Source organism: Harpia harpyja, chromosome 4, assembly GCF_026419915.1.
Source record: "Harpia harpyja isolate bHarHar1 chromosome 4, bHarHar1 primary haplotype, whole genome shotgun sequence".
NCBI classification, from domain to species: Eukaryota; Metazoa; Chordata; class Aves; order Accipitriformes; family Accipitridae; genus Harpia; species Harpia harpyja.
The window spans coordinates 86,707,832-86,735,492 of NC_068943.1; the positions used below are offsets into that span (position 1 = coordinate 86,707,832).

General features: G+C 52.1%; 1 protein-coding gene and 1 long non-coding RNA gene across 3 annotated transcripts; one reads left to right on the forward strand and one right to left on the reverse strand.

Moving 5' to 3' along the window:
- Window positions 1-3,360: 3,360 nt before the first annotated feature.
- LOC128141052 (uncharacterized) lies at window positions 3,361-15,114 on the forward strand. 2 transcript variants are annotated; one of them, XM_052785615.1, is made up of 5 exons: window positions 3,361-3,572; window positions 4,614-4,799; window positions 5,044-5,153; window positions 13,903-14,001; window positions 14,495-15,114. In XM_052785615.1, the coding sequence occupies exons 1-5, from the start codon at window positions 3,524-3,526 to the stop codon at window positions 14,543-14,545; spliced, it is 495 nt and encodes a 164-aa protein (XP_052641575.1). In that variant the 5' UTR covers window positions 3,361-3,523; the 3' UTR covers window positions 14,546-15,114. The 2 variants fall into 2 exon arrangements, with proteins under 2 accessions (XP_052641575.1, XP_052641573.1); XM_052785613.1 differs by lacking the exons at window positions 3,361-3,572; window positions 4,614-4,799; window positions 5,044-5,153 and adding an exon at window positions 7,946-9,582.
- Window positions 15,115-22,750: 7,636 nt separating this feature from the next.
- LOC128141056 (uncharacterized) lies at window positions 22,751-27,280 on the reverse strand. The gene is made up of 3 exons (XR_008234882.1): window positions 27,103-27,280; window positions 26,763-26,807; window positions 22,751-23,132 (listed from the first exon to the last, which is right to left on the reverse strand). It is a non-coding gene; the product is annotated as an uncharacterized LOC128141056 (long non-coding RNA).
- Between the last annotated feature and the right edge of the window lie 381 nt (window positions 27,281-27,661).

A 27,661-nucleotide genomic window follows, 5' to 3' on the forward strand; every position in this document is an offset into this window, starting at 1 on the left:
CATCTCCTAAGTAAATAAAAGCAAAGTGCTAGATAATGCTCAGTCATTACAGGAATGGACAATGCTATGTGCACATCTCCGAGTTTTACTAATGAATGATAGGGTCTTTGATATTGCTCTTTTTTTTGGTTACATTTGCCTTCTCTATTTATGTATGATTCTCATTAATTTTGTAGATCTGACATTTATAATATTATGCAGTTTATTGCAGCGTAGAACTCTGTTTTAACATAGATATATTAATACACTGAAAGAAAAAGCAGCACAGGTCTGTAACATGTTACTTGTGCAGCTGGGAGAGGGCTTTCACATTTTTGAATGTAATGGAGCATTCTTTCAAAGTGCTTCTGCTAATAATGGTGATTTACTTTCAATGCCTGAATGAATATTTTAGAAGATAATCCCTGGAATATGGCAACTGTATCCGTGGAAATGACCAAAAAAGATGTCAGTGAAGATTTGCACAGAGGTGTTGGTGTGTTGGTATTCGGTATCTCTTTAAAGTGTCATATAGCTTTTTCTAAGGGACTGGCCTTGAACAAGAGGGAAAAATGCTTTTCTGGTTTTGAAACAAATCTTGCATAACTGAAACTACTGTTTGCCTTACTGATCGTCAGGAAATGGTGAGAACTAGACTTGGACTTTCTTAGATTTCCTGGGTTTCTACACTTCAGAATAACTGCATTACTATTCAGCTATTCTGCTGTCCATCTCAGTCTGTGAAAGAGGTCATCTTTTTCTGGTTGGTAGTGAGCAAGCATAATCAGAACTTGCTATTTTGTAAAATGCAATGTTCAGTACCTTAGCATACACGGTGCTTATCACTAGCAGAGCACTCCCCAACAGAAGGATCAAATTCTGCTCTTGTTACAGGGACAGAATTCAGTCAAATTTAAAAGGGGTTGCTGTGGCCATACCAATTGGCAACGCATGCCTCGATGACTAGAACAGAGAGGTAAAGTGATATATCCAAGCCAGGGATGGCTTGGCTTGCATAAATCGCTATTTCTTGCTTTTGATTTCCTGCCTACGGTGTGAAACTGGAAAGTGGTATTTTACACAGGAGTTGGATTTGCTTGTTGTTGTTCTTGTTTGTTTTCAACATTAATTTCAACATTATATATGTGCTGAAATCTGTATTTTCATTTATTAAATGTATTAGTATGAGCTATTTAGATGACAGCCTGAAGTCTTGATGGATGATGACTCTCCCCACTCTTCAGAGTAGCCAAAATTAGTATAAAGTAGAATTACATCCACCTTGGGTCTCAAGCATTCTTGTGAGTCAGTCAGCTCAGAGTGCATTTCTAACAGACACAGAAACAATGAGTGAAAATACCCTGTATCTTCTTTTCCAAGTAGTTAAGTGAAAGGCTGTTCTGCACATGTTAGGCAACTGTCAGAGATGTAAGGCAGTAGTATTATGTGCTATGCATTCTAGAGGATGGTCCTAAGCTATTTTTAGTTTTCCCAGTTCTGGGCTGCTCTCCTATAGCTGCAGAGTAGCTTTAGTTGTGGCCTTCCGTGACTTTCCTGTAGAACAGTCTCAGTGCTAAGCAGAATCTTCACGCTCTAAATGTATTATATGAGAGCTTGCAAGCTGTATGGTGTTTTTCTGCAGTGCTGTCTGTGACAAAAAATTGTCAAAGTACTTCTGGGAGCTGTATGGTAATTCTGTTCCTACTGCGTGAAGCAGAAAGATGTCTTCCTGAGACTGAGGGCTCCAGAGTGCATCTCTCATAACAGTATTACTATTACTTTTACTCCTCGAGGAGTGTATTTGCTCTGGAAGAGAGTAAGGATGAAGGAGTAGGAAAGCAAACTCTTACAAGCAAAATGACACAACAGGGTGCCCAGAGATACAGGAGGGCAAGGAGGAAGAACACAGCCAGCTTTGCGTGGCCCCAGTGGGACACCGAGGGGCCCATACTGACTGCAGAGTCGTGTGTGACTGAGGGGTCACTGGTGCCACCGGTGACTCCTTCTCAGGTTGTTAGCGTGGCCCTGTGTACAGGCTGCTGAGGTCATCGACTCTGCACGGGACACAGGCACCCTGGAGAGCTTTACACTGTGTCATTCCTTTCCCCTTAGGCTGCAGCGGTTCTGCCGCTGCTACAGGCAGCCGCTTTCTCAAGGGCAAGGGGCTGGGATGAAAACAGGCTGCTGCATGCTCCAGTCAGAGTAAGATGCTGTTCTCTGGGGACCCGGTGCAGGGAAAGCCGAGGTACTTTCTGCACTGCCCATGGCTCTTCACAAGGGAACCATGCTCTGGTTTTAGCAGAAGAAGGTGTCGGTCACAGGCAGCCATGTATCACTGCACAGCTGTTTGGCAGGTGTCTTGTTCAAGTAGAGGCATATTTCTTGCCTTGCAGTCTTGTTGATGCCAAAACAATCAGGGATTCAAGTTACAAAAGCCTTTTGCCATCAAAGCAAGGTGACAGCTAGATTTCTACCAGTGCTGTATTTCAGCTGTGGTGGTAGCTGAAAATGGCTTGCAAGCCAGGAGATCTTTAGAGGGGTCTGAATTAAAGAAACCAAGTGTTGAAGTGTTTGTTTTAAGGAGGCAAATTAGGCAGCCAAAGGAACTGAGATGCTCACCTGACACATTGGCAGAACGGCCCATCCAGCCTACTAAGTATTGTGTGTTGCAGGCAGGAAAGTGCAACTGTGATGCTTGCTGGCAGGGAGCAACAAGGAGTGCAGAGCTATGTTCCTGTACAGAGCAAAGATGGAACCTCCAGGGCTCTACGGTCATCTGCTAAGGACATCTAATATACTAACATGCCTCTTTGCTTTCCCTGCTTCATGTCTAGTTACTTTGCACGCTGGAGGGCAGGGCGGTAAGTAACACTGTGCAGCGTCTCTTAGATAAGAGACAAGCCCCGCACAAGAAGCCTTGTATGCAGGATTAGGAGAGCAGAGTTGTGATAGCACAGAGGTGAGGAAAGGTACGCCCACCCCAACAGAGCCCCAGGATCGCCAGGGTATTGCTCACTTGCAGGTCGGCCGCTCGCATCTGGTCCGCTGGGACGCGCCGTTTCCTGCTGAACAGAGCTGCCCCTCTGGCACGAAGCAGCTTTGGGTCTCTCGTGGCCTGCCTTCAGGCTGTCACCTGTGTTGTGTTATTTTTTTAAAAATCTCTCGCCAGCATCTGTTGACTGGCTGCTGTCCCTCCCACAACCCTGATGCCACATGCAGATGGATAGAGCAGTCCCTGGGGCTTGGTCCAGGGCAACCCCCACCCTCCCCCGTTCGCAGGTTCCCTGTGCTGCTTCTCCTCCCCAGGTAATGGGGTGGGGGGCATGGACAGGAGCAACCCCTAGACTTTTAAAGCAGTCCAATGCAAAGGACAGCAACGCTCCAGCCACTCGGGTGCTTTTTGGAACGGAGGCAATGAAGAGGACTGCCCGGGCTGCGAGTGGGGAAAGGGCAGGGCAACGTAAGCCCTGTGCCCCCAGTAAGTAGTTGCCGCCTGTGGCTGGTCTCTACCGGGCTGAGCTGTCAGTGGTGTCTCATCCAGCTGATGCTCAGAAGAGGATCGTTGCGGGGGCGCTGCTGCCCGGCGACCGAAGGTCCGTACTGCAGCTGGGGAGGCGCGCGCGCGCAGTGGCGGTTTTTTCTCGCGCTCGCCGCTGCCACCCTGCGACCAATGTTCGGTACTGCAGCTCGGAGGCTGCGAGTGCGCGGGGCTGCCCCCGTCCCGCACGTGCCGTCCGACGGTAACGGCAATGCGGCGCCGGCGGGAGGTGCCGCCGCGCTCGTTGCTTCCTCCCGGTAAGGAAACGCCGCTGCCACCCCAGGCGCGCGGTGTCGGCGGGCGCTCGGCGCGCAAAGCGCGGAACTGCAGCGCCGGGGCCGCCCCTGGGCACGCGCCTCCCCGCCGTCCGCTCGCTGCTGCTGCTGCCTCGTGGCCGAAGCGCGGAACTGCACCGCTCAGGTGCGCAGCAGCAGCGCCGCCGCCGCCTCGTGGCCGAAATGTGGAAGTGCAGCCCGGCGTTCGCGCGCCGGCTGCGGCCCCTCCGGCGCGCCGTCGGCGGGCGGCGCATGCGCGATCCCCGGGAGCAGCGTGGCGGCGCGTAGCAGAGCGCGGGTCTCGGCGGCAGCGGGCGAGCGCCGGGACCGCGGGTGAGGCGAGCGATCCCCTCCGGCGGGGGCGGGGGTGCCTCCTGCACGCTGGCGGGATGGGAAGCTGCGAAGCTGCCGCCGCGGCAGGCTCCTGGTCCGCCGGAGGCGAGCCGGGCCAGGGCGGTGCCGGGGAGTTCCCCGAGAGCCGGTAGAAGGGAAGAGGGGACGGAGGCGGGCACCCCCCAGGCGCGGCCAGCGGGCGCCCGCCCGAGTCGCCAGAGCTCCCCCGGCCCCGCTCGGCCCGTGCGGCTGCCCCCAGCTCCAGCCCCTCCCCTGAAGCCTGCGCTGTAGCCGCAGGCAGCCCCCGAGCCCTGTCGCGAGGGCAGCAAGCTGGCCCTGCGGTGGTCTGGAGTCTCCCTTAACGGGGGTGCCGTTAGCAGCGGCGCGGGGAACGAGCGGCGTCTGCGGAAGCCCCTGCGGAAGGAGGGGCTCCGGCCAGGGTCGAGCTGCGGTAATAACGGTCACTGCTGCCTCTTTCCCTCTCCCAGAGGCCACGCTGTGGGTGCGGTTGTCCGTTCGTCCCCTGGGGATGCCGTTGACTGCAGCAGCCTCAGGCTTGCGTGGGCTGTCTCTGCCTGGCCTCCCTCTCCTCGCGGCGCGGGAGCGCAGAGGGACAGGCGGAGCGCTTACTGGCTGTGGGCGGGAGCTGCTGAAGCTGGAGAGGCCGCAGAAAGGTAAAGAAGAAGAAACGGAAGGCCGTCTGGCCGGCAGCTGCCTCCCGCTGCAGGCAAGAGAGACCCTGCCTCTCTGCGTACGGAAGGATCCCTCCTCGTAGTCCGCAGCAGGTCAGACCACCAACGTGTACCACAGGGTCTGTAAGCATCACCAACAGCACAGTATGGCTGCGTAGTGTGCGAGGCTACGTGTCTAAGAAGCCTTGTCTTATGAGAGCTGTGATACATCCATGTATTCTTTTAGGTGGGGGACAGTCAAGTGACAGGAGTTACAGAAGAGGAAGGGAGGAGAGAAGGCGAAAGAAACGTCTGAACTGGCAAAGGCTTCTGGCAGTGCTGAGAACAAGAGCTGTGGTGAGTCTCAGTCCCTCCCTGCCTCTCTCCTGGCCCTTTTTTTCCCAAGCTGCTGTGATTTTTTTTTTTTTTCTTCCCTGTACCTCTCCTCTTCTGCCTATTCTCTTGTCCTGCTCCTTTTTCCTCTCTCCCTTTATTTCTTGTTTGACTGCTCCCTTTTTTTTTTCTCTCTGGGTTCTTGTCCTGCTCCCTCTCCCTCCTTTTTTTCATCCTCTGTCTCTCTCCTGCAGCCCATAGGTGTTTTTTTTCCTTTTCCATCTGTCCTGGTTTCAGCTGGGATAGTTAATTGTCTTCCTACCAGCTGGTGTAGTGCTATGTTTTTGAGTTTGGTATGAAAAGAATGTTGATGACACACCGATGTTTTCAGTTGTTGCTAAGTAATGTTTAGTCTAAAGTCAAGGATTTTTCATCTTCTGATGCCCAGCCAACAAGAAGGCTGGAGGGGCATAAGAGGTTGGGAGGGGGGACAGGCAGGGCAGCTGACCCAAAGTGGCCAACAGGGTATCCCATACCATGTGACATCATGCCCAGTATATAAACTGGGGGGAGTGGGGCTGGGGGAATCGCCGCTCAGGGGCTAACTGGGCGTCGGTCGGTGGGTGGTGAGCAATCACGTTGTGCATCACTTGTATATTCTAATCCTTTTATTATTATTATTGTCATTTTATTGGTGTTATCATTATTAGTTTCTTCTTTTCTGTTCTATTAAACCATTCTTATCTCAACCCACAAGTTTTACTTCTTTTTTCTGATTCTATCCCCCATCCTGCTGGGTGGGGGGGAGTGAGACAGCAGCTGTGTGGTGCTTAGTTGCTGGCTGGGGTTAAACCACGACACCATCTGTTTGTCCTGGTATGCATCCGTCTCTTTTCCCCCCCCACAATTTCTCTGGCCTGTTCCTTGGCATTCTTTTTCTCTCTGTGCCTGTACATGCTGCTCTGTCCCTGCCTTCCTATCTCTCTCTCCTTCCTTCTCTTTTTCTCTCTATCCCTTTGTCTGGCTCGCTGTTGCTGGGTTTTTGGGGGGTTTTTTTTTTGGTTTTTTTTTTGGTTTTTTGGTTTTTTATTCTGTATTTCACTGTCCCCGTCATCCTTCCTGTTCATCTCTTACTCTCTCTGACCCTTTGTGCTGCTCCCTGGCCCTTTTTTATTCATCCTCTGTCTCTCTGCAGGGCTCCTAATACCTGTCTCTCTTTCTCCAACCCCCTATGCTTCTCACGTTCTCTGTCTTTCTCTGTCTCTTGTCATTATTCTTGTCTGTTACTCTGTCTTGCTTCCTGTCCCATCGTTTCTTGCTGTGTCCCTTTGTCCCACTCCCTGCCCATATTCATATTCCTCTCTGTCCTGTTGACCATCCCAGTTTTTTATCTCCGTCCTGCCCGTCCTGATTCTTCTTTCTCTGCCCAGCTCCCTGTCCCTCCTTCTGTCTCTTTTCCTCTGTCCGTGCTGCCTATTTCTCCATCTCTATCCACATCCCCGTCCCTTTTTTCCTCCCTTGCTGTCCCTCTGCCCTGCTTCCTCTCACTATCTTTTCTGTCTTTCTGTCTCTGTCCCATTCCCTCTCCTATCCTGTCTAACTGTATCCCCCTGTCCAGCTAGCTGTCCCTTCTCTCTGTCTTCCTCAGTTTTTTTTACTTTCTCCGTATCTCTCTCCTGCTGCCCATCACTGTTGTTTTTTTCCCCTCTAATGCTGGCCTGCTCTCTGTCCCTTTTTTCTCTCTCTGTCCTTCTGTCATGCTCCCTGTGTCTGTTTTTTAATTCCTTCATCTCTGTCCTGCAGCCCATCACTATTTTTTTCTCCTCTTCCATCCCTTTGTCCTGCTCCCCATCCTTGTCTCTCTTTCCCTTGGTTCTGCCTCCCATCCTTCTTTCCTTTCTTGCTCCATCTCTCTGTCCTGCTCCCTATCCCTCTCGCTTTCTTTCTGTTTCCCTGTCCTCCTCCTTGCCTTTCCCCCCATTCTCTGTCTTGTTCCCTCTTTGGTTTTTTTTGTTTTCTGTCACTGTCCTGCTCCCTGTCACTGTGTTTTCTCAATCCATCTCTGTCCTACAGCTCAGTGCTTTTTCCCTTCTCCAGCTATCTGTCCTGCTGCCCATCCTAGGCTTTTTCTCTTCCATCTCTGTCCTAGTCCCCATCTCTTCTTTTTGCCTGTCTTCCACTTTGTCCTGCTTCCCTGTCCCTTTTTTCTCTCTCTGTATCACCTTGTCTTGCTCCCTGTCTTCCTCTGACAATGTGTCCTGCTCCTTGTCCCCACCCACCCCTGTCTCCCATCCCTCTTCCTGTCTCTTCTCTCTTTCTATATTTCTGCCCCAATGCTTCTTTCTCCACCTCTGTCCTGCTCCCTGCCCCTTGTTTCCTCTCACTGTCCCTCTGTTCTGCTTCCTGTCCCTGGTTTGTCTGTCTTTATTTCCCTGTCCCAGTGCCTGTCTGGTCATTTGTTGCTATACCTCCCTGTCCAACCAGCTCTGACTTTTTCCCTTTATCTCCTGCTCTTTCTTGCTACCTGGCCCTTTATCTTCCTCTGCCTCTGTCCTCTAGCCCGTTGCTGGTTTTTTAATTTTCCCTTCTTGGTCTTTTTGTACAGATCTGACCCTTTCTTTCTTTCTCAATCCCTTTTTGCTGTTCCCTGTTCTTTTTCTCTCTCTGTCTGTGTGTTCTGCACCCTGTCCCTGTCCTCCTTCCTCCCTCCTCTCCTTTCCCCCTCCATCTCTATCGCTCTGTCCTGCTCACTGACCCTATGTTTTCTTGTGCCATCTCTTTGCAGGGCTTCTCATCCTTATTATTTTTCTTGACTTTTCTACCTTTCTGACCTTATCCTTCTTCCTTCCTTTCTCTCTCTGCTCCTCCTCAGTCTTCTCCCTTGTCTTATTTTTCTTTCTAGTTCTCTCTCCAGCTCTCCACCACTATTTTCTTTCTCCATTTCTCTGCTCCGCTGCCCATTCCTCTCTTTCTTTTTGCATCCTGCTGTGCTGCTCGCCATCCATCCTTCCCTCCCTTCCTCCCTCTTTCTCTGTCATTATACGTGGGTCCCTCGTTGTCTCTCCAGGACCCATCTGTCCTGCTCCCCATCCCTAATTTTCCTTTTCCATTTCTCTGTCCTGCTTTCGGTCCCTCTTCTTCCTCTGGCTCCATCTCCCTGTCATTCTCCCCATTGCTCTTACTTGTTCTCTATCCCAGTGTCCTGCTCCCCATCCCTCTTTTTTTTTTTTTTTTCTCTGTATCCCATTTTCTTGCTCCCTGTCCCTCACTTGTCTTCTGTATCCCTCTCTCCTTCCCCCTGTCCTTCCTTCCCCCTGCCCCCCTCTCTGGCCTGCTGCTTGCCACTGTTTTTTTCCTTCTCTTGCTGTCTGTCTGGGTTCTGTCACTCTGTCTTAATCTGTATCCATTGTTCCCCCCTGCCCCATCCTTCCAGCCTGTGCTTTCCTGTCTCTATCCCTCTGCCCGTAATGCTTCTTTCTCCATCTCTCAGTCCTGCTCCCTGGCCTTTTTTTTTTTTTTTTCCTCACCATCCGTCCTGCTTCCTCTCCCTGGTTTTTCTGCCTTTATGCCTCTGTCCTGCTGCCTGTCTCATTGTTTCTAGTTATAACACCCTGTCCAGCCAGCTGTCCCTTTTTTCCTTTCTGTCTTCCCTACTCTGGCCCTACTTTTTCTTCGTCTGTCTCTGTCCAGCAGCCCATCACTGTTTTTTCCCCTCCTCCATCTCTTGTCTTAATCTACATCTGGTTCCCCCCTCCCCACCACCCTCAGTCCCTCCGTCCTGTTCCTTATCCAGCTTTTTGTCTTTCCATGTCCCATGCTCTATCCCCATCTTTTTTTCTCTCTCCCTCCTCCCTTTTCTCTACATCCCTTTGTCCTGTTGCTCATCAATGTTTTTTCCTTCCATTCCGCTGTCCTGTTCCCTCTCCCTCACTTCTCTGTCAATCCCTCTGTCTTGTTGCCTATCATTATTTTTGTTGTCTGCATCCCACTGCCCTGCTTCCCATTCATCTCTTTTGGTTCTCTTCTCCTGTGCTGCTCCCCAGCAGTATTTTGTCTTTCTCCAGCTCTCTGACCTGCTCCCCACCCGCCTCGTTTTCTCTCTGTCATTCTTTCCGCTTCCCTGTACCTCTCTCTGCAATCTCATGTCCCACTCCTTGTCCCTCTCTGTGTATATATTCCCCGCTGTCCTGGTCCCCGTCCCTCTCCTTGCCTATCTCTCCCTGTCCCTGTTTGTTCTTTCTTTCCCTCTCTGTTCCCTTGTTTTATTTTTCTCTTCCCAGCCCTCCATCCTGCTCCCCATCGCTGTAATGAACACGGGCGGGGCTGGGGGCGGGGCCGGGACGCCTGGGCGGGGCCAGCAGAGCGGCAGCGGCTGCCCCAGGTTCCGTTCCGCTCCGGGCCGTGAGGGAGCGGGAGCCGCCTCGGGGCGGGGGAGGCGCGGCGGGTGGCGGAGGTGGGATCCCCCGGCCGGAGCCTCCGCGGGCGGGTCCGGGCTCTGCTCTCCCGGGGCCGGCGGGGGCGGAAGCTGCCCCGGGGTCATTGCGGGGGGTTCGGGGCCGAGCCCGTGTCCGGCTGGGGGCGGGAGCGGGAGCAGGCGCAGCCCCATCCCGTCCCCGGCTGCTCCTCGCTGGGGCCGGGTGGCCCCTGCCGCTCCCGGCGCGGGTCGGGCAGCGGCGGCCCGGGGGGGCTCCTGCGGCAGCGGGTGGGTCCCGGTGCCCGCAGGGGCGGGGAAGGGCCCCGGCTGCTACCGGCGGGGGGTCCTGGAGCGGGGCCGGGCTGGGGGTGGCTGGGCCCGGCTCCCCGCGGGGGTGCTTCGGCTGGGGGGTTTGGGGTGCGCGGCCGGCGCTGGCGGTGATGCCGGGGATATAAAGCCTGAAACGGCAGTAATGAAGCGACACCCTGCCTGTGCTGGGGCTGCTCTGCAGAGGTGTGGGGCCGGGCCCTCCGCAGGTCCTGAGCACTCCCCAAAACTGCGCGTGGGGCCCCGGGGGTGCAGGGCTGTGGGGTGGCTACGCTCCCCCCAGCATTGCCCACGGGGGCTGCAAAGGGGGTCAGCTGGTTTGGGGTCCAGAAATGGAGACCCAAGTTTTCTGTTCCTGGGGCTTGACAACAGGCTCGCCTGGCTGATTTTGTTGGGGCTCGGAAACAGACCGAGCTGCTGTGCGGCTTTGGGCCCAGAAACAGGGGTCCGGCCCTGCGTTTTTGGGCCTTGAGAACAGGCTCAGCAGCTGGGTTTTTTGGCTCCCAAATGGGCACTGAGTCAGCTGGTGTGGGGGCCAAAAGCGGAAGCTGGCTTGGCTGGTTTGGCAGGCGGGTGGGAGGGTGTGGGGAGCTGCGGGGGGTGGGCAGGGTGCGTGGACCCTCCCTGGAGATGGGGGTCTGGTCGTGTCGGACGCCGAAGTTCGCCCAAACTAACGCATATTTATACGGCGTGTAACTCTTTAATCCTATTGCTCCGGTTTTGACAGCAGTTGATATACAACCTTATGGAAAGCCCAGGCCGTTGCACATAGCTGGAGCTTGTAAGGAGAAGCAGCTGAAATCAGCCGGAGCTTCAGTGCGGAGCTGGGGCTTCAGTGAGCCAGAACCGTAGCAAGCGGGAGCTGGAACGAGGCGGGGTGTCCGCTGTCTGGAGCGTGCGTTAGCCAGAGGCAAAAGTACCTGCGGCTGTAACGAGCAGGAGGCGCGATGAGCTGGAGCGTCTTTTCGCTGGAGCATCCGTCGGCCGGACCGCGCTCCCAGCACGGCCGAAGAGCGGCCGGGCGCAGGCAGGGCTGTCCGCAGCGAGCGGCTCCGAGCAGCGGGGAGGTGAGTTGTCCTTCTGCCAGCGGGGAGCCCGGCCTCTTCCCTCGGGGATGCGATCCACGCCACGCTCCTCTCTCTGCGTGGAGGGTCTCGCCCGGTCCGTTCCCGCGGGCGGAAGCGAGGTGGGGGTCCCCCGGCTCTCCTGGGGCAGCCCCCCCCCGCCAGGGGGCGCGGGCGAGGTGTCGTCGTCCCCTCGGTACCGGGCAAAGGGGAGAGAAACCGGCCGGTGGGAGCTCCTGGGGTGCAGAGCCCTTCCGGCAGAATCCTCCCCTGTCTTTTCACCGTTGGCTGGGTGTGACAAGCAGGTTCATTTCTTTGTCTCCTCTTTTCCCAGCGTCACCTTCCGCGTCACACGAAGAAAATCCTGCGTGGTTAATTCCGCTTGCCGCTCAGGTAATCGCACGTATCGGGCTGGGGGAGCGGAGAGAAACACTTGCGAGTTCGAGGGCACTACAGATGCTCCACGTTAAACCCACAGAAAAGGCAAATTTGCTGCTAGTGCAGAGGAGCTGATGGAAAAATTGCTGTAACAGATCGTGCCCGGTTCCTGAACTGGTCCCTTGATATGTTTGTGTTTCAGGTGAAAGAACGAAAATTCATGTCTGGTAAATTCAGAGCTGCCTGTTAGCTTCTTTAGGGTCGAGTGTTTCTCTTCTCTCTGTTCATACTGATTTTATGGGCAAGTTGGAGATAGCCTTTTATTTTTTTATGTATAACTGAATTTTTAGGAATATGTGGTGTCCTTGTAGTTCACTTTTGAGCACCTAGATGCCAGTAGAAATGTAATGGGTGAAACATGATGGAAACTGGTACTTAAACTTGATTTTTATTTGATTTTTTTTTTCCTTCCCCATTAAGAGTGGTGATGGCGTGTTGTCCCGTGGCACAATCCCCATTCCGTTCAGCGGCGTCTTCAGTCTAGGACTTGTAAGTAAAAAAAGTTTGTTCTTCCAAAAAAGGACTAGTCGTTCCTCGGACCGAGGCGTAGACTTGGAGAGTCGCTTAAGTACGTGATCGGAATTAAAGCCAACTTTCAGTTAATGTTGCTGCTGTTGGTCTTTGCTTTCATTGCTTTCTCCACCACTCTGTCATGGTTGGGAGCTCTGAATCGTAATTTTTTTCAGTCTCTAGCACATTCCGCCCCCGTCCCCGTGTCCCCCCCCCCCCCCCCCCCCCCCCCAAAAAAAGGAGAGGCAGTGTCTAAAAGTTAATTAGTTTCCTCACAAATGCGTGAGTAAATAAAATCTGAGTTATGATGATTAAAACCATAAAAATGACACCGGTCCTGCAGATCTGGACTATTTCTGAACAGGCATTCATCACACGCAAAAGTCGTCAGGGTACGGGTCACCTGCGCTTCATGCTCCGACGAGACAAAATGCTGAGGCAGGGATGAGCTCTGAAAGAAAAAAAAAAAAAAAAAAAAAAAAAGAAGGATACAGGGTCACGGTTTTGTTTTGTTGTTGTTTGTTTTTAGAGAGTGCATTATTGACTGGTGCCAGCCTGCAGAGCTCTTCTGCTGCCTGACCTCTCCTTCTCTTTCATGGCTGTAATTGTCGTTTGGATAATCGTAGAAGAGCAATTAAGTTACTTGCCTCTGTGAATGTGCTGGTAATACCAGGAAGGCAAATGCTTGAACCAGTAGTGAATAACTTGGCTACAAGTAGAATTTCTGAAGGAAGAACAGCGGCAGCAACAGGAAGCAAATAGCAAGTGACCAAAAATTTGCGTGTGTCAAACGCATCAAAGCTTTATTGCCAAATGTTGTTTGGCAATATGTTCCAAATGGCTTTTTTTTGGTAAACGTCAACTTTCAGGAAGTTCAGGGTTGTGTGTGGCAAAACGCGTCCCTCTGCGTACGCATCCTGCTACGTAAATAGCATGGGTCAATGGCAAGTCCAGCGGCAGGGCTGTTGTTCCCTACTCTCGACGTTGCCGTAGTAGCGTTGCGGTATTGAGACCTTAACGGACGGGCTGAGGAATGGAAGGAGAATGCCCGTTTTCTGTTAGGGCTCAGAATGCCGACCCTTTTCTCTGCCTGCCGCTCCCCTGTGCGTGAGATGAAGCTGTTTTATTTTTCTCCCTTGTTCCTGGTCTAAATATTTCTGGAGCTGTTGCTGCTGCGGGTTTGCAACTTGTGTTACTGCGTTTTTGTAGCATTCTAGCGATGGGTCGTTTCTACTGTGGCGAAGCATCGAGATACGGTTTTCGGTTTAAAGCGTCAGAAACTACATTCACCGAAACCGGTAACTGGCGGCGTAGGTGAAACCGATCTGGCGCGTGCAGCTGTGCTCGCAGGGATGCTCGGTGGCTCCTCATCAAAACGGCAAGGGGTGAGTGTGTGGACATCCGTAGGGTTGCGCTCTGGGTCCGAGAGCGTTAACGTATTTTTGCTGTTGGAAGATGGAATGGAGCCTGTGCCTGTTAAATCTCAGGGCAGTCAAAAGCTAGGAGGGACCCTGAGCGGGTTTGGTGGCACAACTGCGGTTTTAAAAGATCTTGACCGTTTGGAGCAACGGCCTGGAAAAAATCATTCCTTTTTTGCAACGAGGCAGTTCACAAGGACAGATGTGTTGCTGTGCTCTTTAGCAAAAATACTCGACTTAGGACATATAGGGTGATGAAGTCTTGGCTATACTAAGGCTTGAGAAAATGTATGTAGGTCTCTGTCTGTCACCTGCGTGTATCTAGGAAAGTGAGTTCTAGTGAAACTAAAGTTACCAATGAGTCAAAAAAAAAAAAAAAAAAAAAAAAAGGCACGGTTGTCTGAAAAATGCAAAAGCTTTAGTGGCCTGTGTCAACAGCTGTACCGAAGATGATGCAAAAATACTTTTTGCTCTGCTCAGTCGTACTGTCTTCACAAACCTTCACAAAAAAAGGCAGCTTTGGATTCCTACCCAGTTTTATGCTAAAGTTTTGTTTTGTTTTGTTTTTTTGTTTGTTGGGGTTTTTTTTCCCCCTCTCTCAGGTGGATGTCAGCTGCCACCATTTCACCGTGGTTGCCCTTTCTTCTGCCGTGAAAGTACAAGACAGATGGAAAGATTCCGTAGTGGTCTGCAAGTACAAGGTACGCCTACGATGTGTGTCTGCATTTTTCCAAAGGTACTTGTAGTATGGACTTTGAAGTTAACATTAAGAATGTGCCAACTCTCCTTCCACATTTTTTCTGTGAAATATTTTAATACGAATACTAAAACTAAGGTCTGTTCTGGAGCACGTTACGCCTACGCCAGGTTGACTTCCCTCTGTCTCTTTCCTCTTCCTGCAAGCGTGTAATCTTCTGTTTCCGTGCGCTTACTAGTAAATGATACCGTGAAAATAATTTTGTACTAAAAGAGGGGAGAAACTGTTCGTAAGAGTTCAGCTGTTCAGAAGAAACGGGCTTTGTTTTCACGATAAAAGCTTTATGCTTCTGCAGTCAATGAGTTTTTTTAAATATCTTATAGGAGTACTCGACAACCTTACTGAGATAACTAGCACCTGTACTAAAAGCAATCAAGGTCAAAGAAGAGACGCGGACGAAACAGGACAAACTGGCGTCGCTTCCGTGTGTTTTCCAGGTTTTCCCAGGAAGCATCAGCAGCCTTGTAACTAGTGACAGTGAGTCCTGAGGTGGTTTTGGTGAGTTACTGCTTCAATAATGTATTTTTATTGGATGTATATAAACATGGGCACACCCTTTTAGTGTAAAGTGAATTATTGAGATTTATTCTTTATTTTTCATTTTGCTTTTTGAAGTTTTCCACTTCACTTTCAGCTTTATTCACCAAACGAGCAAGATGCAAAGCAGCAGCAGCAGCGCAAGGGCTGTAGCTGTTGCGGTGGATCTGTAAGCGTAGATTCTGATTGCGTACGACCTCGTCCCGCAGCCTCCCAGGGTTATCTCCCTGCAGCCGTGCTGTAAGGAAGGGAGGAGACGTTTTCCAACACCGGCGAGAGTGTTTACTTGTATGCTAAGAAGGTGTTCAAAATGGTATCGATTAGCCTAAATGCTGATTTTAAGCGTTCAAATCGCTCTTAACTTTTAAAGGAGCTGGTGTATTTCGAGCTGACCTGTTTACCTGGAATCCTCCTTTAGCTCAGCGACTCTTCTTGTGCACCCCCAGCCTCCGCTGGCAGGGCGGTATGAGAAGCTGGAAGGTCCTTGACTTAGTATAAACACTGCTTAGCAACAACTAAAGCGTCGGTGTGTTGTCAACATTGTTCTCATCCTAAATCCAAAATGGCCCTGTACCAGCTACTCAGAAGAAAATTAACTTTATTCCAGCCGAAACCAGGACAACCCCAAACCCCCTGATTCTGGGTCTGCAACGGGAAAAAACCGAACGAATTTGGGACTCCTGGGAAAGCCAAATCCGCCTGGATTTGTGCAGCTGGAAAGCAAAAAAACCCACCCCGTTTTCATGCACAAAACCACAACCAAAAGATCTCCCCTTTTTATGTTGTGGAAAAGCACTGAAACACACCCCAAACTGAGTATTTTGAAAAAGCAGAAAACTCCCCAGTTTGGGGAAGATTGGGGATGAAGCACAGGCAGTTTGAGGGGCATTGCTGGGGGTCCTCCCGGTGTGGATTCTCTGTTGCGGGTTATCCCAGGTGAGTTACCTGCTGTGGATCATCCCGGGTGGACTCCCTGGGGTAGGTCATCCCCACCCGTGTCCCCCCGTGCACCTTTGTACCCTCCCCTACCCTCCCGCCGTGTGTGTTTCTCCCCCATATGCCCCCCTGTTGCTCCGGCCCGCCCCCTTCACCCACGCGAGTTGTTTCCCCCCGCATCCCCTGCTCTCCTATCTCCTGCCCCCCCCCCCCGCTTCCCTCCTCCGTATTCCAGACACCCGCCCCCCCCCATCATCCGTCAGGCTTCAGACCCCTGGCATGCTGCCTGCGCCCCATTCTCTGTCATTTTTTTTCTTCTTTTCCTTACAAGTTGTTGTTGTTGTTTCTTTTTAATGATTCAACTGTTTTTGTTTCAAGCCACGAGTTTTCCCACTTCCGCCCTTCCGATTGTCTCCCCGTCCCACTGGGGGCGGGGGAGCGAGCGAGCGGTCGCGTGGGGCTTCGTTGCCGGCTGGCGTTAAACCACGACACGAGGTGAGTTGGAAGCCCTGCCTGGCTAATGCTGGAGGCTCTCTGTGTTCCTCCTGCCGTCTTGACGGGCCGTCCTTGTTCTTCATTGCCGCTTTATAGCGAGCGCCTCTTGCTCCGTAAGCAGCAGTACTCGGGCCGTGCAGGTACGGCGCGTTGCAGGCAGCAAAGGGCAATTGTGACGCTTGCTGGCGGGAGCGGCAAGGAGTGCGGAGCCACGCTCCTGTAGGGAGCAAAGGTGGAACCTCGAGGGCTCTACGGTCATCTGCTGAGGACATCTAATATCCCGACGCGCCTCTCTTGCTTTCCCTGCTTCCCGTCTAATTACTTTGCACGCTGGAGGGCAGGGCGGTAAGTAACACCGTGCAGCGTCTCTTCGATAAGAGACAAGCCCCGCCCAAGAAGCCTTGCGTGCGTGCAGGATTAGGAGAGCAGAGTTGTGATAGCACAGAGGTGAGGAAAGGTGCGCCCACCCCAAGAGAGCCCCAGGATCGCCAGGGTATCGCTCACTTGCAGGTCGGCCGCTCGCATCTGGTCCGCTGGGACGCGCCGTTTCCTGCTGAACAGAGCTGCCCCTCTGGCACGAAGCAGCTTTGGGTCTCTCGTGGCCTGCCTTCAGGCTGTCACCTGAACCAGGCGTTATTTTTTTTTTGTTTTTTTTAAGTCTCTCGCCAGTATCTGTTGACTGGCTGCTGTCCCTCCCACAACCCTGATGCCACGTGCAGACGGATACAGCAGTCCCTAGGGCTTGGTCCAGGGCAACCCCCCCTGCCGTTTGCAGGTTCCCTGTGCTGCTTCTCCTCTCTAGAGAATGGGGTGGGGGGGCAGGGACAGAAGCGACCGCCCACATTGTCTGTTGTTTGCGCTTGACTGCTGTAAAGGCTCCAGCCACTCGGGTGCTTTTTGGAACGGAGGCAATGAAGAGGACTGCCCGGGCTGCGAGTGGGGAAAGGGCAGGGAAACGTAAGCCCTGTGCCCCCAGTAAGTGGCTGGTCTCTACTGGGCTGAGCTGTCAGTGGTGTCTCATCCAGCTGATGCTCAGAAGAGGATCGTTGCGGGGGTGCTGCTGCCCGGCGAGCGAAGGTGGGAACTGGCGTTCGGGAGGCGCGCATGCGCGGTGGCGCGTGTGGCTGGGCCCCCGCTGTTGCCTGGTAAGGGAGAGGCTGTACGGCAGCTGGGGCGGGGCGCATGCGCGCTGCTCCTTTTACGGCGCTCGCCGCTGTTGCCCAGCAACTGTAGCGCGACACGACGCCTCGGCAACCGCGCATGCGCGGTGGGGCGGTTTACGGCGCTCGTGCTGTTGCCTAGCAACGAGGATGCTGTAAGGCAGGTCGGAAACCGCGCATGCGCGGCGCGCCTTTACGGCCCTCGCCGCTGTTGCCTAGCAACCGTAGCGCGACACGACGCCTCGGCAACCGCGCATGCGCGGTGGCGGGGTTTACGGCGCTCGTGCTGTTGCCTAGCAACCGAGGCGCTGTAAGGCAGGTCGGAAACCGCGCATGCGCGGCGCGCCTTTTACGGCGCTCGCCGCTGTTGCCTAGCAACCGTAGCGCGACACGACGCCTCGGCAACCGCGCATGCGCGGTGGGGCGGTTTATGGCGCTCGTGCTGTTGCCTAGCAACGAGGATGCTGTAAGGCAGGTCGGAAACCGCGCATGCGCGGCGCGCCTTTTACGGCCCTCGCCGCTGTTGCCTAGCAACCGTAGCGCGACACGACGCCTCGGCAACCGCGCATGCGCGGTGGCGGGGTTTACGGCGCTCGTGCTGTTGCCTAGCAACCAAGACGCTGTACGGCAGCTCGGAGGCGCGCATGCGCGCTGCTCCTTTTACGGCGCTCGCCGCTGTTGCCCAGCAACCGTAGCGCGACACGACGCCTCGGCAACCGCGCATGCGCGGTAGCGCGGTTTACGGCCCGTGTGCTGTTGCCTAGCAACGAGATGCTGTACGGCAGCGCGGAGGCGCGCATGCGCGCTGCTCCTTTTACGGCGCTCGCCGCTATGCCTAGCAACCGTAGCGCGACACGACGCCTCGGCAACCGCGCATGCTCGGTGGCGCGGTTTACGGCGCTCGTGCTGTTGCCTAGCAACGAGGATGCTGTAAGGCGGGTCGGAAACCGCGCATGCGCGGTGCGCCTTTTACGGCGCTCGCCGCTGTTGCCTAGCAACCGTAGCGCGACACGACGCCTCGGCAACCGCGCATGCGCGGTGGCGCGGTTTACGGCGCTCGCCGCTGTTGCCTAGCAACCGTAGCGCGACACGACGCCTCGGCAACCGCGCATGCGCGGTGGCGGGGTTTACGGCGCTCCTGCTGTTGCCTAGCAACCGAGGCGCTGTACGGCAGCTCGGAAACTGCGCATGCGCGGTGCGCCTTTTACGGCGCTCGCCGCTGTTGCCTAGCAACCGTAGCGCGACACGACGCCTCGGCAACCGCGCATGCGCGGTGGCGCGGTTTACGGCCCGCGTGCTGTTGCCTAGCAACCGAGACGCTGTACGGCAGCTCGGAGGCGCGCATGCGCGGCGCGCCTTTTACGGCGCTCGCCGCTGTTGCCTAGCAACCGTAGCGCGACACGACGCCTCGGCAACCGCGCATGCGCGGTGGCGCGGTTTACGGCGCTCCTGCTGTTGCCTAGCAACCGAGGCGCTGTAAGGCAGGTCGGAAACCGCGCATGCGCGGCGCGCCTTTTACGGCGCTCGCCGCTGTTGCCTAGCAACCGTAGCGCGACACGGCGCCTCGGCAACCGCGCATGCGCGGTGGGGCGGTTTATGGCGCTCGTGCTGTTGCCTAGCAACGAGGATGCTGTAAGGCAGGTCGGAAACCGCGCATGCGCGGCGCGCCTTTTACGGCCCTCGCCGCTGTTGCCTAGCAACCGTAGCGCGACACGACGCCTCGGCAACCGCGCATGCGCGGTGGCGGGGTTTACGGCGCTCGTGCTGTTGCCTAGCAACCAAGACGCTGTACGGCAGCTCGGAGGCGCGCATGCGCGCTGCTCCTTTTACGGCGCTCGCCGCTGTTGCCCAGCAACCGTAGCGCGACACGACGCCTCGGCAACCGCGCATGCGCGGTAGCGCGGTTTACGGCCCGTGTGCTGTTGCCTAGCAACGAGATGCTGTACGGCAGCGCGGAGGCGCGCATGCGCGCTGCTCCTTTTACGGCACTCGCCGCTGTTGCCTAGCAACCGTAGCGCGACACGACGCCTCGGCAACCGCGCATGCGCGGTGGCGCGGTTTACGGCGCTCGTGCTGTTGCCTAGCAACGAGACGCTGTACGGCGGCTCGGAGGCGCGCATGCGCGGTGCGCCTTTTACGGCGCTCGCCGCTGTTGCCTAGCAACCGTAGCGCGACACGACGCCTCGGCAACCGCGCATGCGCGGTGGGGCGGTTTACGGCGCTCGTGCTGTTGCCTAGCAACCGAGACGCTGTACCGCAGCTCGGAAACCGCGCATGCGCGGCGCGCCTTTTACGGCGCTCGCCGCTGTTGCCTAGCAACCGTAGCGCGACACGACGCCTCGGCAACCGCGCATGCGCGATGGCGCGGTTTACGGCGCTCGTGCTGTTGCCTAGCAACCAGAAGGCGGTCCTGGCGTTCGGGAGCCGCGCATGCGCGGTTGCGCGTTTTGCAGCCCTCCTGCTGTTGCCTGGCAACCAGAACGCGGCACAGGAGCTCGGGATCCGCGCATGCGCGCTGGCGGCGCCTTTCGCCGCCGCTCTCTTCCGCCACCTCGTGACCAACGTTCGGTACTGCAGCTCGGAGGCTGCGAGTGCGCGGGGCTGCCCCCGTCCCGCACGTGCCGTCCGACGGTACCGGCAATGCGGCGCCGGCGGGAGGTGCCGCCGCGCTCCTCGCTTCCTCCCGGTAAGGAAACGCCGCCGGAAAGGAAAGCTTGCATGGGCTGTCTCTGCCTGGCCTCCCTCTCCGCGCGGCGTGGCGTGGCGCGGCGCGGCGTGGGAGCACAAAGGGACAGGCAGGGCACTTACTGGCTGTGGGCAGGAGCTGCTGCGGCTGAAGCTGGAGAGGCCAGAGAAAGGTAGAGAAGAAGAAATGGAAGGCCGGCCGGCCGCCCGGCCGGCAGCTGCCTCCCGCTGCAGGCAAGAGAGCGCCTGCCTCTCCGCCTGTGGAAGGATCCCTCTTCGTAGTCCACAGCAGGTCAGACCGCCAGGGTGCACCGCAGGGTCCGTACGCAGCACCGACGGTACGGTGCGGTACGGCCGCGTGGCGTGCGGGCGAGCGAGGCTCCGTGCCCAGGAAGCCTCGTCTTGCAAGACCTGTGAGACGCGTGTTCTCCTAGGGGGAGGACGGCCGTGCAGCCGGAGTTACGGAAGAGGAGGGGAGCGGGAGAGGAGCCGAAAGAAGCGTCTGAACTGGCAAAGTCTGCTGGCAGCGCCAAGAAAGAGAGCTGTGGTGAGCCCCGGGCCCTCGGGGCCCTGTCTCTCTCTCCCCTCTTCTGCGTTCTGGTCCCTCCCTGCCCCTCTCTTTCCCACACCGCTGCTTTTTTTTTTTTTTTCCTTTCCTCCCTTGTACCTCTGATACTGAAAAGCCGGTCCAAGAAACTCTCTAAGGCTCGTTTTGGCGTTTTAGAAAGCAGGCATTCTTCATTGCAGCGCTGGATGCACGGGGGATAGTTCCACCTAGCGTGCGTGCCACACCTTTAGCACAAACAGGTCATATAGACTAACTAATTGCATATGAATCAGATTAGTATACGTATACATAAAAATGATGGCAACTGATTATCATAGCACTGCCTACATCCGATCACGCGCAATGAAGGATCCATTTGAGACGAAGGGCTGCTTTTGCGACCACCGACCCATTTGAAGTTCTTGCTGGCTGTCCTTGAAGTCTTTATTCTTGTCCTTGGTTCTCTGATCTTGAAGCTTAACGCAGTTTCAATCGCATGCGGTCAGTTTCAGCATTGTTCTCATCTAGTCATAAGAGCAAAGAACTGCAAAACTTAGGAGTACCTACCTCTGCTAGTTAATTGCTTGGCTATACTTTTGTCTATTGTTTCAATCATCGCGTTAGTGTAAGATTTCTAATAATTATTTACCAAATCTCACTTTTACAGTCACCTAGCAGCAAACCAGTTTCCACGGCTGGTACAAAATATTAAAACCATCCAAAACGATTTAGACGTGCCATACAGAATGTACGGAAATATGCTATCAGAGGTGTCCCAGGGGCAGGGGGAGCGTCGGGGGGGGCCCCGAGCCCCGGAGCGGACTCGCTGGCAGGACTCGTTAGGCGCGACTGACCGAACGGACGCCGGCCGGCCGGCCGGCCCCGTTGCCCTCCGGGCTGCGTTTGCGCTCCCTTTGCACGGGGCGAGGGGCCGTGAGGGAGCCCAGGGGAGGAGGAGGTGAGGCGCTGGGGGGGGTCGGGCCGTGCCCCCCCTGTTCCTGCTGGGCTCCAGCTGTTGCAAATATTCTGGTAAAGAAATCAAAATTTAATCACGTAGAAGAGTTAGGTTTGATTAAGAAGTAAAATTGTGAAGCGTAACGTATAGGACTGTTACGTTTGAAACGTAGCCATAGAAACTTTAGGAACTGCGTTACGTGTGACTATCGGAACCTTAATATTGTTAAGGTTGGAAATAGCTAACCCTAGAAACCTCACCAGGAAGTTACAGGTTTTTCTATGTTCCGTTTCAAGAAACGAAGGAAACCGTCGTGGACGCCAGTTTGCTGCTTGGAAACCCCCTTACCCTTCCCATCTTGATTTGAGTATCGAAGATTCCAGTCAGTAGAGCTAAGTGTAACTGACCAATGATTGTTTTTAAAGAAGAATATTGATAAGGCTATATATAATCAAAGGACCAATCCTTAGAAAGGTTAAATTTAAGAACGAGCATAGTATGCCTTTTTACGGAAAGAGCTTATGTAACAATGACCTGACAGAAAAAGTCTGTAAAAACTGACGGATTTTGATACTAAGTGGGACACGCCTTTGGAGGAGCGATCCCCCGTGTCCCCAGCGCTGCGATAAACTAAGTGCCCGCTTCTTAACTTCACGTTGGTGTTAAGGAGTTCTATTCCGGATTTCGGTAACGGTTTTGGCGACCCAGACGGGACCTTGCGAGTGAGACCGGACGAGATCGAGTGTCGATCAAACTCCGGCCGGCGCCGAGGTATTCTCGGGGAGAACCGTCGCCCTCGACTCACAAAGCTCCTCGCGGCGTTCCCTGGAAAAAAGGTAAGGCGCTGCTGCTTTGGAATTTGTTTGGAAAGCCTGCCCGTGAGGCGCGGCGAAAGCTTCGCAGGGTTGGGGCTTGGAGGGTACCCGTTTGCAGTGGAAGCCTAGGCGTCTGCCCCTAAGTCGTAAGCGAAAGCTATTGCTGGGTTGGACTTTGTGTATTATTTGGGACAACTGTCATTTGCGTTTGTTTGGGATTTGGGATTTGAATGTAGCAAAATTGTTTAAGAATAAGAGTGCAGGAAATAGAACTGCTGATGAAAAGATACCAAAAACATCACCGTTGGGATGTTTGTTGGCACACTGGGGTGAATTGCAGGAAAAATGGGAAACAAACAGAACTTTGAGTTATAATACTATATTGCAATTACTGTTGTTTTGTAGGAGAGAGAGGAAATGGAATGAAGTGCCATTTGTCGATTTGTTCTTTTTAAGTGAACGCAGCTGACGGGGACCGGAGGGGAGTCTCCCAGCAGAAGCTCTGGTTACAGCTAAACTGGGAGAACAGAAAATTGAATATGAATTGACGCTAGAGTCACCTTTTCAGTTTTAAATACCTTAGAGGGAGAGTTAAGTTTTGAAGAAATTGGTGGTGTTGGTGCAACAAGTGAACGAGAAACTAGACCCTTCTTTAAATTTTTAACAACGAAATTAGGAAAGCAATGGGTCACTCAGCAGTTTTTGTATGTGCCAAATTCTCCTAAACTCCTGTTAAGGGGAGATCTACTGGAGAACTTAGAGGCAGAAATTAAATTAAAAAATGGAGAGATTAAAATTTTAATTCCAGAAACTAAACGTATCGAAGCAGTGGCTTTGTTGTTACAGGATGGTTACCGAAAGCAGAAGATCATACCAGTCAAAGTATAATGCTGTAATTCCAATCGTCTGGACTGGGAAGTTCCCGGTAAATCCAAAAAGCAGAACCTGTGAGACTGGATTTAAAGCCAGGATCGAATCCGCTAAGAATTAAGCCATACCCCCTAAAACTGGAAAGCCGGAAAGGGTTAGTATTGATAATACAAAAATTTTTAAGATATAAATTGTTAACAGAATGTGAATCCAAATATAACACCCCGACCTTGCCTGTTAAAAGGCTAATGAAAAAGATTATAGATTAGTTCAACACCTCAGAGCAATAAATCAAATAGTACAAGATATTCATCCGGTAGTAGCAAATCCTTATACTTTGTTAACAACCCTAACAGAGAAACGAGAATGGTTCACAGTGTTAGACTGAAAAGATGCCTTTTTCTGTATTCCCTTGGATCCCAACAGTCAAGAGCTTTTTGCTTTTGAATGGGAAAATCCTGAGACTGGGAGAAAAAGACAATATACACGGACAGTCTTGCCTCAAGGCTTTAAGAATAGTCTTACCATCTTTGGAAATCCATTGGCACGAGAATTAGAGCTTTGGAAGAAAGAAAATAATCAAGAAATCTTGTTGAAATGTATGGATGATCTGTTAATTGTAGCTGAGATGGAAGAACAATGCACAAAGTTAACTATTAACTTTTTGAACTCTTTGGGAATCAGTGGATAGCGAGTGTCAAAAGAAAAAACCCAAATAACCCAGAAAGAAGAAACTTATTTGAGTTTTAAAATCCTAAAAGGACAGAGACAATTAGGAACTGAGAGCAAAGAGGCAATTTGTCGTCTCCCCGAACCCAAGACTAACAAATTAATGAAGAGCATTTCCGGGAACGGTTGCGTGGTGTCACCTGTCGATTATCAGTTGTGGCTTGCGGGTCCGACCTTTATAGGAGCAGCTCAAAACCTCAAACAATGGATTGGACTGATGCCGAGAAAGCTACTTTCAAGGAATTGAAACAGGCTGTAATAGGGGTGCCAGCCCTAGGCCTGCCGGATCTCACAAAGACATTTGAACTTTTCACTCGCGAAAGAAGAGGTATAGCCCTGGGCATCCCGGCCCAATATTTAGGGCCAAGTGGGCGAGCTGTGGCCTGCTTCTCGAAGCGATTAGATCACGTGAGTCTGGGATGCTCTGGTCGTCTGAGAGCCGTCGCTGCAACTGCGCTACTGATCCAGGAAGCTCCTAAGTTCACCTGAGGACAAAGGATCGCTGTACATTTCCCATACGATAACTGTTGCGCTAAAACAGAAAGGGGGGCATTGGTTATCCCCTAGCAGAATGCTGAAATACCGAGTGGTGTTGCTGGAACAAGATGATGTTTACTTAAAAACTACTACCACCGTTAACCCTGTTGCGTTTTCAACAACTGATCAAGTTAAAGGAGAACTGGAACGTGACTGCTTGCAGACAATCGAAAGAGTTTACCCCAGCTGACTGGATCTCTGAGATGTGCCGCTAGAAGCAGCAGACTGGGAACTGTATACCGACGGAAGCGGTTTCATCTGTGAAGGAAAACGTTTATCCAGATAGACAATAACAACCGAGGAGGTAATTGCGTTGCGAACTTTGCCTTCGATGACATCTGCCCAAAAGGCTGAATTGATAGCTCTTATTCGAGCTCTGGAACTAAGTCAAGGAAAGCGAGTCAACATTTGGACAGACTCAAAGTACGCTTTTGGAGTAGTACGTGCGCATGGAGCAATATGGAGAGAGAGAGGACTGTTATCTGCACAAGGAACCACCATTCAGCATGCAGAACAAATACCGAAATTGTTAGAAACCGTTCAAAAACCAACAGCAGTCACGATAACGCGCTGTAAAGCGCACCAGTTAGGTAAGACTGTTCCTAACGCAGGTAACCGACTGGCTGATAAAGCTGCTAAAGAGGCTGCAGAAAAAGGCATCCTAGCGCTAGTTCCAGAGAAAAGTATAAAATTGCCTAAAGAAACTCCAAATTATAATGAAAAAGATGGAAGAATTAATTGTTAGATTGCAGGCTAACAAAATGAAACAGGACAGGCTGTAACACCGACAGGTCAAATAATAGTCCCGCCCACAATAATAAGAGAAATTGCCCGAGCTGAACATAACAAAGTATGTCGGGGAACAGAAAGTAAAATATGACAAAGATTGTTTAAACAATTATAAGCGGATGTGAAATTTATATATAAAATGATCCCCAAATCAGTAATAAGATTATCTTTGGAATTATTAAATAAGGAAATTTTTTAGGGGGATACTAGCAAATTGATTTTATAGAATTGCCTTGAAAAGAAGGATCTACCCTAGTTTTAGTGGATATCTTTACTGGGTGGCCCGAGGCTTTCCCTTGTCACACCGACAAAGCAAGAGAAGTAGTTAAAGTCTTGCTCAGAGAGATAATACCAAACTATGGGGTGCCTGTAAGAATGTCATCTGACAATGGCCCTCATTTCATAGCAAAGATGATGAGACAAGTCGAGCAAAGTATTATCTATAGATTGAGACTATCACACCCCATATAGACCACAAGCAAGGGGGCGGGGGGGGGGGGGGATGGGGAGAAAGAATGAACTATACCCTCAAGCAACGGTTGAGTAAAATTTGTCAGGAAACCTCACTCACTCACATGGGTTAAAGCCTTACCCATGGCTCTATTAAGAATCAGAGTATAGCCAGAAGAGAAAGAAAATTTAAGTCATTATGCAATGTTATATGAAAGACCGTATCAAGAGTCCTATGTTCTGAGTATCTGGAGTGGCTTTGGAGATATGTTTTTAAAAGGTGTTATGAATTCTTTGAGAAATTCTTTTCAAGAACTTCGTCAGTATGTCTCCGCAGCTGGACCCTTAGAATTGGACGTAGCAGCGCATCCCTTCCGACCAGGAGATTGAATATATATAAAATCACTGAGAAGTGGAAAGGACCGTATCGAGTCATTTTAACAACACTTAGAGCAGTAAAGGTCTGGGCGAAGAACCTTGGCTTCATTATTCAAGACTAAAGAAAGCACCAACAGGAAATTGGAAGTCTAAAGAAACTGGCCCTTTGAAACTGAAAACCTATAAGTAAGTTTCACGTTATCTATTTGGGAAAACAATTGTGTAAAGTTTATAATATTGGGGTTGCTATTAGGAATATTGTCAAGGGCAGTAATCTTTTTGTGTGTTATAGGGTTTAAGTATTTTTTTTGAGGGGTTCTAAACATAAGATAAACAAAATGAAACAATTATTGTTTGAGCTATTAATCTTGATATTAACCGTTTCTGTAATTTTGATTAAAAAAAAAAAATTCTAGTTTTGGAATTGATTCGAAGTTTTGTAAAGACACAAAATTTAACCTCGATAACAGCCTGCCTTCCGATTCCAAAGTCAGATGAAAATCTAGTTCCGTGGAGAATACTGACACTGAATTTAACCAAAACTTGAGAAAAGACGTAGAACAATGAGAATCATTTTAGCAAATTAAATTGGATGGATTTAAAAGGCAATTATTTTTTTAAATTTGAAAGAAGGAATTATAGCATTTTGAATTATAACATTACCAAACCATCCACCTCACGGACAAAAGAATAAATTTATCGCCCTTCGGGAGAAACTTGTACAAAGACCCCTTGGGGCTGTCAGTTGCCAAAACCGTAGAGACAAGTGCAGAAAGGAACTTGGGACCATATTTAAAATATAAAACGATGTTTAGAATTTACTGGAGTTCCAGGATCCTTGTTAGATCCACCCAGAGTCAGGACCATCTAGGGAAATTTAGATTGGTTTAGACATACAGAGAAAAATCACACATCCTAAAGAGAAGGGTATGAAAGTTTAGACTTGCAACTCCTCTGACCCCAAAATCCAAAGACTTTCTCTAGTAGCTAAAGCTCTAAGATGGGGCATGTATTTGTAGAAAGTAGAATAATATTTTAAATGATCCTGGGTCCCCTCTTAATAATGGAAAAAAATTAGCTTGGAAGTGACTGTATTAAAGGACAGGTGAAAAGTTTAGGGTTAACTGTGTGGGTGAATAGTGATGATAGATGCTCCACTCACCTCTTCCTGAAGGACAAAAGCAAATAATGGACTTTAGACTTAATAACTCTATCCTCTCTCTGGAAGAAATCTCCCTTGTGGCCTCGGCGGTGGACCTGGGTAAATCGAAAAGATGATACCTGGCAATTGCCAAGTCTTAGAACTAAAATAAGACGGGTATTAAAATCTGTATTTTTACCCCAGTGAACAGCTCGTCAAGAGTCATCTTACTTTGACATCTTTCATTCCATAAACGAAGCGCCTGCTTCTGAACTTCCCATGGGTGTTGTGGAGTTTTATTCGGGATTTCGGTACCGCAGCTGCGGGCCGGGGCTGGAGGAGCCCCAGGTGCGGGCAGTGAGGCTGATGGCGACGGCCCCTCCCTGGGAAGGGGGGGCTGCCGGGGGAGGGGCCGCGGCGGGGCCGGTGGGAGCCCAGGCAGGAGCGGAGCAGAGCAGAGCGGTGGCCGGGCTGCGGCTGCCCCTCGGGAGAAGGTGAGCGGGGCCGGGCGCCCCTCGGACCGCGACCGTCCCAGGCGGGGGTGGCCCGGGGGAGGTGGGGGCCGCCTGTGCCGAGGCCG

Coding starts and splice junctions, on each gene's coding strand:
- LOC128141052 (XM_052785613.1), top strand. CDS start 8,597: ATGCTTCTTTCTCCATCTCTCAGTCCTGCTCCCTGGCCTTTTTTTTTT. Junction 9,583..13,902: donor AGGCGCGGCGGGTGGCGGAG/GTGGGATCCCCC, acceptor CCCCTCTCTCAG/GTGGATGTCAGCTGCCACCA.